Source organism: Elephas maximus, chromosome 7 (genome assembly GCF_024166365.1).
Source record: "Elephas maximus indicus isolate mEleMax1 chromosome 7, mEleMax1 primary haplotype, whole genome shotgun sequence".
NCBI lineage: Eukaryota > Metazoa > Chordata > Mammalia > Proboscidea > Elephantidae > Elephas > Elephas maximus.
In genome coordinates, this window is record NC_064825.1 from 99,605,055 (window position 1) to 99,621,601 (window position 16,547).

At 43.2% G+C, this 16,547-nt stretch overlaps 1 protein-coding gene across 1 annotated transcript in view; it reads left to right on the forward strand.

Moving 5' to 3' along the window:
- EXT2 (exostosin glycosyltransferase 2) overlaps window positions 1-5,946 on the forward strand; it is a 157,671-nt gene extending 151,725 nt beyond the window's left edge. Inside the window, exon 14 of the mRNA XM_049890927.1 lies at window positions 5,178-5,946. Within this exon, the coding sequence (XP_049746884.1) occupies window positions 5,178-5,316 (139 nt within the window). The 3' untranslated portion in view covers window positions 5,317-5,946. The remainder of the gene's footprint in view (window positions 1-5,177) is intronic.
- Window positions 5,947-16,547: the final 10,601 nt, after the last annotated feature.

A 16,547-nucleotide genomic window follows, 5' to 3' on the forward strand; every position in this document is an offset into this window, starting at 1 on the left:
TGGGGCAGTTCTACTCTGTCCTGTAGAATCGCTGTGAGTCCAAATTGATTCAGTGGTAATGGGTTTTATATATAACTGTAGTCCAAAACTATGTATGATAAGTACCATGAGGGCAGCTCAAAGTGTTGTCATTTATCAGAGAAAAGTAATTTCTTGCTAGCTTGATTATTAGGAAAATTTTTTGTAAAAGAAGTAACACTTGAAATGAGCCTTCAAAGTCCACTAGAATCCCAACTGGTGGAATTCTGGACAAGAAGAGATTATAAGCAGGGGGAGCTGGGTAGTCAAAGATGCCTAGACACGGTGTATTTGGCAAGTACCAGGTGGCGCAATGGTTTAGCACTTGGCTACTAACCAAAAGGTTGGTGGTTCCAACCCACCCACGGCTCTGTGGGAAAAAAGACCTGGCAGTCTGTTCCCATAAAGATTACAGTCTTCGAAACTCTATGGGGCAGTTCTACTCTGTCCTGTAGGGTCTCTGTGAGTCAGAATTGACTTGGCAGTACCCAACAATAACAAGTCCAGTTTGGCGAGAGCATAGAGTTCTGGCTTGTTAGTGCCAGACTGCAAAGGGCCTTGAATCCTCAATTAAAGAGCTTGAACTTTTTTCTTCATGCTATGGTTAACCATAGATGGTTTTTGAATAGAGGAGTAGCTCAAAGTAATGGTTTGAGATTAATTTGGCAGTGTATAGGATGAAATGAAGGGTGAAGAGACTAAAGAAAGAAGTCCAGTTAGAAGGCTGTTGAACTAAGTTGAACGTGGAAAGGAAGGGATGAATTAAATTGCAAGAAATTTTTTATCTCAGAGGAAGATGTGCTTGAACTTGGTTTCTGACAGGATAGATATGGGAGGTCATGGAAAAGGAGTCAACAGAGATAACTTAGATTTTAAGTCAAGAGGAATGGTAGGCAGTACCTTTAACAGTAGAAATAACACAGTTAGAAAGAGACACTAATTGCGGAAGGGGTTGAGATGGATGGTTGTACCTTTACCAGTATAATTAATGAAAACAGGAGATGTCAACCATGGGTGAAGTTGGAGAACAATAGGTAGGTGGTATGGGGGTCTTGCCCTCTGAAATATATGCAGATAGAGAGATTGAGCAGGCAGTTAGAAATGTGGAACTAGAGCTTTAGAAAGAAGTTTAAAACAAAGATAGATATTTGGAAGTTAACTGCCCAAGACAGTAATTGAGTGAAGAAGAGCCAAGGCAGAATCTTGAGAAATTCTGACATTTAAGAGACATTTGAAAGAAGAACTAAAAACAGAGAAATGGCCACTGTTGGGGCCAGGGGAGAACCAGGAACTGCAGTGCTCAGAAGCAAGGGAAAAGCAAGGACCATGCAGACTGGGAAAAGACCTTTGGATCAAATGGCCATTGGTAACTTTGAAAAATATAATTTCGTAAAGTGCTGGACCCAAAGGGTTATAGAGTGAGAGTCAGTGATGAGGAAGTAGGGTTAATGAATGTAGACTGTCCCTTTGAGAAATTTGAGAGTAGAAGGAAAGAAATCTTGAAATAGATTTGGAACAAGAGCAAAACTGTTTGGATTAAAGACTGAATTGCTGAATTATTAAATAAAGAGCTTAGATTGGGAGGGAGGGAGACATGATTTAAGCCATCTTGGGTAAATGAAAAAGGTCCCTTGGTGGCACAAATGGCTTGCACTCAACGACTAACCTAAAGGCTGTCGGTTCAAACCCACCCAGCAGTACCACAGAAGAAAGGCCTGCTTCCGTAAAGATTAGAACCAAGAAAGCCCTACGGAGTAAGCAGTTCTGCGCCATCCATAACACATGGGGTTGCCGTTAGCGGACTTGATGGTAGTGGCTTTGGTTTTTGGGTTTGAGTTAGACTGAGAGATGTAGATATAATTATAGAATTATTTATGTTTTGTTTTTTAATAGTTTCCTTTGCAGAAGGCAGCTTTTGCACAAGACAGTGAAAATTAACCAGTTTATAAGTCTATGGTGTTGCATTGGGTTTTGTGGTTCAAAAGGCTTATTTATTCGTATATTTGGGCATCTGGGGCCTGAAATTTCAGTTATATAGGACAGTAGCTTTTACTGCCCAGCATCCATTTCCAGGATCTGCTGTTAGCTCTTTCAGGACCAGAAGAATTTGTAGCTGTTGATTTTGACCAGTGGCTTCAGCAAGGTCAGGGCAATATGACAGACGTAAGTTCTGATTGAAGAAGAAGAACCTCGGATTGTGATTCAGGCCAGTCTTTGTTCAAGTTATGAGTTTGTCACTTATTAGCTGTCTGACTTAAGGAAATTTACTTACCTTACCTGAACTTCAATTTTTTCATCTAAAATAGGGATGGATACCAATATCTATAAAATTACAGTGTCCCTTTATAGGTTCAGCAAATATTTACTGAGCATCTTTGTGCTGAGCACTGTGCTGTCTGCTTGGGATGAATGAAGTAATAATACATGAAAGCCCTGGTATTGTTAGTTTCCTTCTCAGTTTCCCTAGCATTAGTCCTAAAGGCCCCTGGTTACTTTAGGTAATGGTATGTATTTGAAAGGAAAGCAGACCTTTCCATCACTTCAAAAATAGTTGAGTCTTTGGACTTTGGCAGTTCTTAGTGTGTTCATACTTGATTGGAAAATCAATACTGACAAGGTAGCTGGATGCCTGACAGAACAACTCAGGACAGCTACCAGCAACCAGCCAAACTCATTATCTGCCCTGACCTGTTCCCCAGCCCAGATCCCCTGGTGAAAAGAAAGTAGGAAACACTGCCATTATCTGGCAGGAGAGTTAAGGACCTTTACCATTCAGAGTGGGCCAACCTCTTCTCCAGTTCAGGCTGTGAGGAGAAAAAAGAGGTACTCACTAGACCTGGGTTAGCCTGGGGCAGCTGTCAACAAGTCAAGCTGGCCTGAGCTCCAGTGGCTTCTTGCTGGCCTGAGCTCTAGTGGCTTCTTGCTGGCCTGAGCTCTAGTGGCTTCTTGCCTGTGGCCCATGCCCTGTTGGCAGATCTAGTTACAGAGGAGACATTGTTCTCAGTGTTCTCCACAGGGCCACAGAGCCACTCTCCTCTGCCAAGAGCTACGCTTCTTCTTTAATACATACTCGCTAGTGTCTGTGTTGGGTATGGCTGGGCTTTGCTGGCCAGAGTCTACTTGCATAATCACTGGAAACTAGGAGAATCTGTACATGTTTACAGGCAGAACAACTGTCAAAAGTAAAACTTTGGAGAGATTTGACTTTGCTTGGCACTGCTTTGACCCCCTAATTTGAGGTGGTGATGGGGCTGTTATTCAATATTTGCTAAAACTTCTCAGTCTTTTCTCAGTCTTCCCTCAACTTGGAACCTATGCTACCATCTCTTGAGTCTCAAAAGACTGCCAGCAGGAGGGAACCTCAATTACAGGCAAGCTTTGGTAGAGTCAGAGTCGACATGATGGCCACGGGTTATGGTAGAGTGTGATGAAAAGAACAAAGGCTTTATTGCCAGTGCAAGCCTAGGTTTGAAACCCAGCTCTACTACTAATGCTGGGTCCTTGGGCAAGTGACCTAACCTTTCTGAGCCTCAATTTCTTTATCCATAAAATGAGGCTATAATAAACCCAACTGTTCAGGAGAACTTTGAAGAATCAATGAGGTCATATGTAAACTGTTGGCACTTAATAGATGCTCAACTGTTATTTTCCAGCCCCTCCTCTTGGGCCCTAGAATTACGTTAATAAATAAATTTGTATCATGTCATAATTAAGACCTTAGCTTCAGGGGCCAGAATGCCTGGGTTTGACTCTCCTCTTACTAGTTGTTTGGCCTTTGGACAAGGTACTTAACCTGTCTGTGCCTCAGTCTCCCAGTGCAAAATGAGAATAATAGTAGGACCTACGCCATTAGGTTGTTATGAGGGTTCAGTGAACTAATAATGCATATAAAGCACTTTTAATGCAGCCTGTAACAGGTAATAAATACTCATTGTTGATTGGTGGTGGCGGTGATGGTGACGATGATGTTATTAGCTAGAAGAGCTCAAAATGAAGTGCTAACAATTTTTTTTTTAGAAATACAATGACCAGGTGAAAGGAGTTGATAGTGACCATCATCAAATAAAAACTTGGTGATTAAAATAATTTGAAACAGGGCTTACAGTCTCGCTGAGGAGAGAAGAGACTTCTGGTCCATGTCTTGAAATTCAGTTCTTTCTTGATAAATGGTTCTGCCAGATTAGTTTGTTCTTATTATAACCCCCTCAGGAGTCATGGGCCTGACTGAGGAGAGAGTATTGACCTTTCTGAATCCATCCTTGAGGTCCCCTTGACTTCATAAGTGGTTTTTACAGGCTTACTTTTTCCTTCTGGTCTGATGCTGAAGCGTCTTCATTAACCAACTGTCACACTCAGTTGGCCCAGTTGACCAGAACCATTTACCACAAAGTACCTGACCTGCTCACCTCTGAGGAGGCTGCTGTCAGGGCTTTTGAGGGAGTTGGGGGGAGGTAAGGAAACTGGCCTCTCCCCTCCTCCAGCAGCGCCACAGTTGTTGGTTATTGCTGCTGGTTCTAACAAGGGAATGGCTAAAATTGTGAAAACACTCCTGTGATGTAACTTCAGCTTTCATAGAAAGTTGACTGATAGTTCCCAGAGAATGCCATTTCATTTTAGGCCCTCAATAAATGTTGCGCGAATGAATGAAGTGTTTATTGTTTGACATTTTGGTTCACCACCTCATCATCTTCTTTGGTCTTCTCTTGCCTCCTGTCTGCCTTTTAAACTTCAGTGAGCTGAAGCTCAGATCTCAGTGGCTTTGTTCTCTCTTCGCTTTCTCTTTAGCTGATAGAGATGGGGTTAAGAAATGTTGGCAGTTAATCCACCTTGGTTTAAGGCCTGCTTATACTGAGCTGGAAGAATGACTGGAATTTGAGGGGGAGGGAGAAAGATACTCTGACCTAGCAGGCCCATGGCCTCCCAACAGCATCCCCTGTTCACTTTCTGCCACTGAATTTAGAGTCAGAGCACCCCAGATTACTTCATGTATCCACACCCTCCCAGCCTTTTTAGAACCTAGAAGCAAGCTGGGGGTACTTTGTTTCTTTTGCTGATGTTGAACATTATGTATTTTTGCTCTCATCCCTCAGCCTCTTGAACATTTTTTTTTCTTCCCACCCCCACCTCAAACTCCTTTCCCGCCTCCCCAAACCCCACAGGTCTGAGTGCATCAACAAGTTTGCTTCAGTCTTTGGGACAATGCCTCTCAAGGTGGTAGAACACCGAGCTGACCCCGTCCTGTACAAAGATGACTTCCCTGAGAAACTGAAGAGCTTCCCCAACATCGGCAGTTTATGAAACATGCCGCTGGTGGAGGTCTGAAGGTTAAGCTTGGACACAGGAAGAGGACAAGGCCTCCTCAGCTCTCTGATATCAGGGCAGGGAATTTTAGGGTGGGAGGTTGACGTACTAGATCTTTCTCAAGAACAGGAACCTGGAAGGAATATCCAGGCCTCCTGAGCTGTGCACCTTCCATCCTTGTGTTCCATGTGATCTTCAGTGAGTTCTTTTTGAAAGCGCCAAATGGAAGGCTTTGTTTGTGGTGTGAATTTCAATCCAGCTCAGGCTCCCTTTGTTTTCACTCTCAGTATAACAGTCTGAAAGGAAACTTCACTGACAGTAAGACTGCTAGAGAAGAAGACGCTGTCGGGCAATTTTAGATTTGGGAAATTATGTCAGAGGTACCTCACCTTTAGTTATTTCACATCAGTGAGTTCTTTGGAAGAAAAGCTAAGCCTAGAATGTGGTACAAAATCCAGACATGGTATTGGGATTCGATATATGCCTTGGGACTTAATACATGCCTTGGGACTTGGGACTTGGGACACAGTACTGACTGTTGAGTTGGAATCCTATAAGTTCCATGAACTATTCTTCTTTGACTTGGCTTTTTGATATGATTAAATGTATTTTTTATTCCTTTTTCTACTATGTCTTAAAGCACTGATTATTGTTTGTCCAAAGAATCATCTTTCTTCAATTGTATATTTAACCTCATGTTCTGGCCTTGAGATGGTCTACTGCTCATGCTAGGAAAGACATATAGCCAGAAGGACTGCCTGGTGCTATGTGTATCAACCACAGGAAGGTCCCCAAATTATAAACATTCTAGGAGTGGATGACTCTAAAGCCCTCCAGAGGAATCCGTTTGCTTCCTGACTTAATCCATTCTATGTGTTATAGTTATTCTCAGGGAAAAACAAAGGGCCTCAAGTAGCCATACACTGAGTCACTCTAGCTAGGACCATGTTGTAAAAGTTGAGGGAGTCATGACCCCCACCCCAAGAGGATGCCACAATTTCCCTCGTTGCTTTTGGTATAAACTTAACATTAGCTACGGAGGTTCTGGCTAATGTTAAATGCTGCCATAACAACTGCATGGCAAAAGTTGTCAGTATATTTAAATTGTTAAATTTCGCCATTTAGTAATACTGCACACGTGTGAATTATACCTCTTTAAGCCCAGTTGATGAACAAATCTACCCTGGCAAATGTTAAATGGTATGGATTCAAAACAGATTTATCTGGCTCTAGTATTAAGATTAGCCACAGTTTGGGCTTTAGCCATAACATATGTCCCCGAAATACAAAAATACATAACCCTTTGCTTCAAATGTGGATGTAATTACTGAAACCTAGTTGTATGCCAGTCGAAGTCTCTAAAACACCACCATTGTTCTGCTGAGTGACATGAAGGTGAGCAGTTACTATGCTGGAGGTTTTAAACTTGCCTCAGACAAAAGTCACCTCAAATATGTTCCCACAGACATTAAGAGGTCAGAGAAAAAAATTCAGAAGCAGAAAAACTGAAAGTGGAAGGCATTAGAGTTTCCCCTTTCTTATTAAGGAGCAATAGAACCATTGGCTGTTAGAGCTGGAAGAGATGAGCGGTCATTCGTCCCTTTCATTCCTTCTACAGATGCAGATACTGAAGCTGTCTGTGATTGGTTCAACGTATGACAGCTCCACACATGGGCGCTTAATAAATACTTTTGATTTGGATAACGATATACTAGTCAGTAGGGAATGTGGGACGGCATTTTGGCCTCATCTTCGTAATACTGGGGATGGTGTGATAGAAACCAAGAGAAAGAGATTTCTGTTGTTAACCAGATACCAGTAGCTGACAAAAACAGTGAGTAGCTCTAACCTTTCTAAGGGTTCTCTAGTTTGTCTTCCAAGATTTGGGGCAGGTATGCATGTGTGTGTATGGTGGTGGGGAGTGGCTGCTAACATTTGAAGCCCTGCCAGAAGCCAAGGACTGTGCCAACACTGCTTGTATGTTATATGACCTCAGTATTGTACCCTCAGCCTAGTAGGTCAGTCTGTCAGCCTCTTTACTTTCTCCCTCTTTCTCTGTTCTTTTTTTTTTCTTTTAACCATATTAGCTCTTTGATTTTAGAAGGGGAACTCTTTAATCTGAGGTCACTGGGATCCCCCAGGAGCCATGTTGATGTGACTTTATCACCTTCTTTGGAGCCATTGGACTTCTAAGGGCATTAAAACTTCATCTTAAAGTACCTCACTATCCCCAGAAATATTGGAGGCTAGACCTCACAAAATAGCATAAAATAATTTAAAATTATAGAGTGAGTATTATACCCCAGGCACTTAAACCTCAAAACAGCGTCCTACCCTCTGGACGGATAGGTGGTGCAGGCCACAGGTAGAATGCAGGACAGGAATGTAGCATGTGATCATGATTTGTGGATTCACAGGGCCTAGGGACTCTGTCCTCTTATTCCTACATCTCTGAGCTGCAAAACCAGCAAGCAAAAGCCTGGCCTCCGAGGCCCCACCCATCGCTTAGATTGGGATCACCTGCCCCTGGGATGCCACAGAGCCTGGATTCAGAAGCAGAACAATAATGCTAATTAAAATGTCCCATTTTGGCCTACAGCAGACAACAGCTGGTTTTAGACTAAGAAACGCTTTTAAAGAAATCATGTCCTACTGGCCTGTAAAGAAGACGAACCTGACTGGCCCTGGCCCAAATGTGTACATGAAGCCCCTGCCTTCACTCCCAGGGATCCAGCTGGGAGGGGTTCACCTGGAATGTCAAGGTTGGAAATACTTTTTTGTCTGTTAACATTAATAGTTGTTAGCATTTTTATCTCATGTATTTTACTAAGCCTCACCCATATTTAGGCAAAAGCCTCCTTTTCTGGGAAAATACCAGCTTTTACCTTGAGAATCCCTGGTTCTTCCCTGTTGATGATGCTATACTATCTCTTCTTACTCAGTGTCACCAAGTTCAAAACTGCAGACTACTCTGGTCTCTCTGCCAAAGCCTTACATTCTTCCAACTGTGCTTCTAAGGCGTGGTTTTCCAGGCTGGTTTCTCTGCTGCCTTTGGAGAAAAGTAACCATTTACTGGCCTATGCTAGAAAAAGCACGCTGACTCTTCACCCTCGTTAGCTGAAAGAGCTGCTAATAACCATTTGATCCCAGCTTCTTTCTGGGATGATTGTCTCTGACACCCCCACACCAACAAGAAGACCCAGAGTATCCTCATTCCTTGAAGATAGCAGGTTTCTAGCTACAAGTTCTAAAGATACGATTGCTGGGTTAAAATCTAAGAACCGTTGATGGTTTTCAGCCTAGGTAAAATCAAGAAGTAGATGAAGCAGAGACTGGGCTTGGGAAGCAGTTGGACTCTGGCGAGGCCTTTCCAGGCACATCTCTCTGCAGTCAGAAGATCCTATGAGGACCTAGCAGAGAGGGGAAGGGCTTTGGGTGTTGGAGGTTTCTCATCAGCCACCCATCCTGACCCTGCTGGGTTTCCTTTGCTTTGGGGACAGTAGCTTCTTTTTGGGCAGGCTGCTTTTTCCATTTCTCTTGGCCCAGGTAGTCTTCTGTTAGAGCAGGAGCAGCCACAGCAGCTCTGGCGTAGAGAGACGGGGACAGGGAATGCTAAATTGGCCCCAAGCCTCTTCTAGCCACTTCCTTAGGAGCAGTTCTGGCAGGAGGCTAACCATATTGGCAGACTTTCATCCAGGAAGACTTTGGAAGCAACTTAAGCTTTCCATCGCAGGGCCTGGAGGCATATGAAACCTGTGGGGCCTGTCCTTACCCACCTCACCCAGAGCTCCATTCTGAGCCCTGGGACTCCTATGCTAGACCAGGGCCTGATGTTCACCCATTTTTTTGTACTTCTGGGTAAAATGAGGGCCAGCTTTTGGCCCCACTGTACTCACCACAAATAGTCTAACAACCTCTGACCTGAACCTCTCCTGGCAGAGGAATGCCAGCCAATAGAACTCCACCCTAAAGGTAAGGTCGTTTCCCTCTCCTTAGGGTGGGAGCTGTTGAGTTCATCTGAAGACTGGGTAAGAACATTCTAAACTCAACCTACAACCTCTCTTCTACCTCCATTAAATGCACTCAGGGATCCCCAACCTCAGGCTTTGTGGTATCCAGCTTCCTGGAGAAGGTATATGGGTCTATACTGGCAACTTTGTGCTGTGGCTTTTTTTATTTCAGGCTCACCCTTCCTCCCAACAGTGGGAAGATGACTGGGGAGAGTTTGGCCCCCTCTCTCAGCTTTCCAGGCCTCTATCCTCTTCAAGAAATAGTTGAGTCAGCAGCATTTATGTCTGGCATTTTTCCTCAAATCTACAACCTTTTCCTTTCTTCTGCTCTCAACTGGTTGGGCCCCTGGTTGTACCTTTTCCCATTCCCCGTGAAGGTCAGGCAGCTGACAGGCAGAAAACAAGGTAAGGGAAGGATGCCTGTGTGGCTCTCCAAAGGTGCCAGCAGCCATATCTTCTAGAGGTTTCCTTAGCAAAGCACCATCTTGTCTACAACCTCTCAGGAGTTCCACATGTAGCGGAAGCTGCAGACAGAGCAAGGCCTGGAGTCCATATGTCTTAGAGCAAAGCCACCAGTCAGTCCATGCCACTGTATAGAGCCTTCCTTCAGAATACATCTATTTGGGCTTTTTTTTTTTTACAGTTGCAAATATCATTAGCTTTTGTTTTTTTATTACATCAAATACCCAATAATAAACTCAAGGAACTACTGGTTTTCTGGTAATCACAGCTGAGGAACAACCAACTAGTTACTGATCCAGCTGAGCTGAGAACATTTTTTCAGTCTTTCACTTATTCCAAATGTCTATTCATCCATCAAAATGCACTCTTTACCAGGCACTGTGCTAGGTCCAGGAAATAGAGACACTGCCCTGTTCTCAAGGAGCTCAAGTTCAGTGGTGGTTCTTGACCTCTGTAAGATGGTATAAACTGATCAGTGGCTTAGGGCTCTACCCCAAACAAAAACCCAGTGCCTAAGCACATAGTTTTACTCCCACCTATGCACCCCTGACATGATGAGTAGCCTTGAGGGAGGCCACTCCCATGCCTTAGCTCCCTCAACTAGAAATTGTAGCTAGCAAGAGCACTTAGACCTGGGTTGGTGAGATGGAGTGATGGATCAGATATATTCCCCTTCTCTTAACCAGGCTTTTACCAGCTTGTACCTAGTGATGCTGGCAGCCAGCCCTCTTCCGGTCCCTATCTCTGCTCACCTTGTTACCAGAGAGCCTGGGGGTCTGGATCCTATCTGGCCCCGTCAGGGTGGATTACCGAATGAGCAGTTCTTTTGCCCCAGTCTTTTTCCTGTGCTATAAATAAGCCCCATGTTTATTTTCTTATGTTATTGAAATGAGCACTTGGGATTTGGGCCCCTGACGAGTCCAGAGAGCGTCCATCCGGTGCCTGGTAAGGGCCCTGCCTGGCTGGCTGCTGTCTGAAGCTATTTGGAGTCTTCCCCCTGTGTTTTGGATGTGGCTTAATTTCAGTGGAAAGGGCTGTATGAAGTTCTGTATCTGCTGATTTTCAGGTTTCAGCTTTCTGCCAGCCTCACTGCCTGCTTAGAAGTAAAGTCGTGTTTCTCATTAAGGGGATAACAGCCACAATTGAGGTAATTAACAAAAATTGTGCATTGGTGGCAGCAGCTCCTATAGGATTTCCAATAGTCTCTCTATAGTAGATCTTGAGGGGCTTACCTTCATCTCCTCCCTTATGCTTAGTCCGGGCCAAATCTTTGTCCTTGTTTTCTGGATATAGTTCCAGTAATTCCTGCCCCTAATGTCACAAGTTTGGTTCTTGACAACTTGGCTAAATAAGGACCTCATTAATTCCATCTTTTCCAGTGCATGGAGAATGCAAGGATTATTGCTTCCTCCTCTCACAGCACCTTCCCTTGAGCTGTATCCTGGCACTTCTTTGGAAGTTATAAGGATTAGTATCAGTTAATAATAAGAATGATGGTCTTTATAGTCCTCATGGCTACACCATCTCAATGGAGAAGGTGACCTGGGACAATGCTAGACTAGAAAGAGAAATATCTGGCAGCCCAGTGCAGTGTGTTATGTTTTGTGGAAGTCCAGGAACTAAAAACGTTATGTCATCGTACTCACCAGTGCTGCGCATACCCACAGACACTGCTGACTTCCTGAGGAGTGATTCCTGGCTCCTTTAGGCTTTAATAAGTCACCAAAATATCCCGTGAGACTCCAAGCAGGACACAACACAATTGGTCAGAATTTGGGCTGAAGGTCATTATCTACTTTTTAGGATGGACTAGCCTGGCAAGTCTACAGATAAATCTTTTTGTGTACACAGCCTGAACCTGAACTCTACTCATGAAGAGAGTTGCAACTAACAACTAGATTTAATTCAGTTTCAGGGGCGGGACCAGGAGAAGGTACATTTTCCCTCACATGTTTTTGACTCCTAAAGGTTTGCTTTTTTTTTTTTTTCTTTGAAAAGTAAAAAGATCTGATGTGATCAAATCCATTGAATCAACAAATATTTACTTAGCCAGGCACTGTTCTTGGTGAGGATGTTACAATGAACAAAACAAGTAAATGAATATAATTTCAAATGGCAATAAATACTATGAAGAAAATAAAATAAGGGGTAATAGATAATGACTTGGGCATGAGGAGGTATTTTAAATAGGTTGGTCAGAAGGTGACATTTAAGCACAGTTCTAAATGTTGAGAAGGAATTGAACCATGAGGAGACCAGGCAGAGGGAAGAGCTAGCCTAAAGGCCCTCAGGCAGGAACATCAGCCTGTTTTAAGAACAGCAAGGACACCCTGTGTGACTACAGTATATTGAAGGTGGGTGAGCACGGTAGAAGATGCCAGGGCCACATCATGTTAGGACTGTGTAGGCGAAAGGATTCTGGATTTTTGTTGTGAGTGTGATGGGAAGCCACTAGAGGGATTTTAGTAAGAGAGGTTATCTGAATGGCATTTTTTAAAAGATCACTTCAGCTGCTGTGTGGAGAATGGGCTGTAGACAGCAAGAGTAAAAGAAAGGAAATCAGTTAGAGGGCTATTTTATGGAGCCCAGGAGAGAGATGGTAGTGGTTTGTATTAGGATAGTAGCAGCAGAGATGGTAAGAAGTTATATTGGGAACTTATATATTCCATCACCAGTATTGGATTTACTCATAATGGAGGAGATTAAAAAAACAGAGGATTTACAGTTGATACTTAGACTTTTGTCCTGAGTAATTTAGTGATATGTGAAATCTGAAATATGAAAGACCAGGTAGGGATGGGGGTGAGGGCAAGGAAATGCTGAGAGGGAAAATCAGGTGCTCTTGGTTTTGCAATGTCTGTTGGATATCTAAGGGGTGATGTCATTTAACATTTAAATAGGTACCTAGAATTCAAGAAAAAAGTTAGGACCGAAAATATCAATAGATGGGATTTAAAGCTATAAGACTAGACTAGATTACCCAGAAAGTCAGGGTAGGCAGAGAAGAGAAAAGGACTGGGGCCTGAGTACTAGGCCCACTGTAACAGGTAGGGGAGAGAAGGAAGAACCAGCAGAGGAGACAGAAGGAGTGGCCAATGAGTTAGGAAGAAACCAGGGAATGTCTGTAAGACTGATAAACTAAAGCTGCATATTGTTAACCCTAGAGCAGCCACAAAAAAAAAAAAAATTCTAAAGAACATAATTAATCCAATACTGGATATGGACTACTAAAAACAAAAGTACCCAATCAAAAGAAAACAGGAAAAGGAGAAAGAGTAAACAAGGAACAGATGAGACAGATAGAAACAAATACCAAGAGAGTAAACTTATACCCAGATATATCAATAATTACATTACATGTAAATGATCTAAACATTCCAATTAAAAGGCAGAGATTATCAGACCAAATTGAAAAGCAAGAGTAATTAATTATATACCATCAGGATACGCTCACTATGAGCTACAGATATGTTGAAACTAAAAGGGTGGAAAAGATTTATACTATGCAAATACCTATCATAAGAAAATGGGAGTGATTATATTAATAAAAGACAAACTCAAAATAATATTGCCAGGCATAAAAAAGAACATTTCATAATGATAAAGTGGCCAATTCATTAAGAAATAGCAGGGTAATTTTAAATGTATATGTACGAAATAACTGTGCTTCAAAATATATAAAGCAAAAACTAACAGAACTAAAAGAGAAATAGAAGATTTACAATTATATTTGGATGTTTCATACTCCTCTCAGTAATAGAACAAGTTGACAGAAAATCTGTAAGGATATAGATAATCTGAATAATACTATAATCTTCCATCTTGGCTTAATTGACAGTTATAGAACACTTCACCTACCCATAGCTGAATATCCGTTCTTCTCGAGTGTGTCTACAACATCCACCACAAATGTGCTGCACCATAAAATAAGCCTTAATAAATCCAGAAGAATTGAAAACATTAGAAGTATGTTCTCTGGGCATAATGGAATTAGAGATCAATAACATATATCTGGGAAAAATCCCTAAATTGTTAGAATGCATGAATTAATAAAGAAAAGGAAATCAGGAAATATTTTGAGCTGAATGGAAATGAAAACAACATCAAAATTTATGACATGGAGCTACAGTAGTAGAGGGAAATCTGTAGCTTAAAGTGTTTAAATTAGAAAAGAATCAAGCTTTAAAATTATCTAACTTCTAAAAAAATAGAAAAAGAATAAATCAAAACCCAAAATAAGTATAAAGAAAGAAAAAATAGAGTGGAAATCAAGAAAATAGAAAATGGACAAAACGAAAAATCAAAGCTAGTTCTTTGAAAAGATCAATAACTTTAAAAGACTAGTGAAGGAAAAAAGGAATATTGAGGCTTCCCAGCACTTCCTAGTATGGTTTCACACTTTGTGAAACAGTACCCCAGTCTTTGGCATCCTGCCATTAGCCACTTGGATCAAGTCAACCACATTGGCCCTTTCCAGCCACCAGAGTTCGTGATTCCTCCTGTCTGTACAGCTCTTCACTATTTTCAAGTATTTTTAACTCATTTGGACTTAATAACTACTTTGTGAGATAAGCAGGAAATGGTTGATTATCCCCATTTTACAGATACAGAAATTGAAAATCCTTTAGTGGCTTGCCTAGAGTAACAGAGCTAGTAAGTTGCAAAGTTGGTGCTTAAATCCAGGCTTCCTATCTCTCACTTCACCACATGGCCTCTTGGCCGGTGCTTTTATGTGTCTTCATCTGAACAGAGCCTTCTATCCAAACCTACCTTGGAGGGGAGATACAGGCTGCCTTTATGTGTTTCCTTCTTCCTCAAGCTCTGATCTCCTCCCTTGACCTCACAACACATGCACACACACTCACTCTCATTCGTTTTCATTATCTCCCTCCATAGGTTAGTTTGACCCTAATGTCACAGCAACAGGAGGCCCCTCCTTTTCCCACAGAGCCTAGACATTACAGAGGTACACCGTGGGTAGAGAACAGAGAAGGGATGGGAGAAAGGCTGTGATGAAACCAAAAGAAATCCCAGGAGGCTTTGCAAGAACACACCGAATCCTCTGTACAGGCCAGCCAGGAACCACGCCCTGGCCAGGTCTCATGCAGGCACCTCAGTTGGGTTTGCTCCCAGCTAGTTAAGGCAACACCTCACCATATGGTGTGCACATGGTCATAAACTGAAGCTCCTTACGGAAGCTTGGTTTGTGCTGTGCTAAAAAGAAGAATCTGTTTGGAATCACAGAATTCCTGGGAAAATTTCAATGCTCACATTTTATTGTCTGAAGCTGGCATGCATCTTCCCACTCATGAGCACACAGACAGTTTTTCAGTAGCCCTATTTTGGGAAACGAGCTGTTTGTGGAGGGGCTCTTGCTCTTTAGCTGCTGAGCTTGCAAGTTGGGACCTGTGCAAGAAGTACCACCACCACCCTACCCCCTACTGGCCAAGTCAAGAGCTGCTTCTATAGGGACCACGCAGCTCATGCCATCCTGAGGTTGGCAATATTTCTTGTAGCAAGACCTGAGACAATGGGATTGGTGATAAGCTGAAGGCAAGGGCAGTCTGCTCCGGTTGGCACCAAGGTGGGAAAGAAGCTATCTGTAGACCCCTTGAGGCAGGTGTTGAGAGTGGGGAGGGCTTAGGAGCATGAGGATTATCCAGGGATGACTCTGGGAGAAAGCAGGGTTTGAGCCAAAGGCCAAGTAGAGAAGCCTCCAGGTGAGCGCACTCGCCAGGCCCTATCACGCCACGTCAGGAAGCTGGAGCTGTGCTTGACCCAACCCTAGGAACACTAAACAGAAGTCAGCCTTCCTGCCCTACCCAGGCTCGCCTCAGGCTGATCTCCAGTGACCTGATCCAGTTTCCGGCTCTCTCTGAAATGAACCCTTGAGTTTCTCTGGTCCTCCTCTTCCCACCCTGAACCAAAGCAGAGCATCTCATTCCCACCTTCGCATTCTTTTGCATAGTCACTCAACATAGTTATTTCCTAAGGCATCAAATATGAACAGGGCCCCCAGCCAGTGTCTGCTCTTAGAGGCATATGGAGGGATTAGGGAGATAAACAGATAACTTAGACGATACTATATGCTGAAATCGCATTATAAACAGAAAGGATAACAATTGACCTAGGTTGGAGGTTGAAGTGGGCACAGGGAGTTAAGAGCTTCGAAGAGGATATTATCATTTGGAGGAAACCTTAAAGTATGGAGTTTACCAGGTAGCGGGGAGCAGAGGTGGGGGCAAAGGCATTCTAAGCAGAACAGGTGACAAGTCCAGGAATGAGGACAAGTGGAAGATCCAGATGGCTTGGGGAACAATGAGCTGTCCTGGGAGGCCAGATAGGGGAAAGTAGAGCCACAGTTAATAGCCGGAGGAAGCCCTGCTGGCCTTGTCCTCCCCAGAGACTGCAGAGGCAGAGGTCCTGGGCATGGGCTACCTAAGTCATCATGACCCCTAAGCCACCCATCAGGCCAGTCTTTCCCTTTAGCAATAGCACTCACCTGGGCTCTGGGATATCAAGATTGCTCAGCTCCCGCAGGAAAAAACATAAGAACATTTGGTAGAGACAGCACCTGTGGCTCTCTGTGTGATTTTCCACCAAGTAGTTTCCTTCTGTCTGCTTCAGTTCATGCCTTGGGACGTGGCAGTGATTTGGTGTGGGAAGTCCAAGTGCTAACATGACCCTGAGCCCTAAGAGATGGCAGATGTCATTTTTTAAACATGTTCCAAGCCCAGGCCAACTAAAACTCAGTTG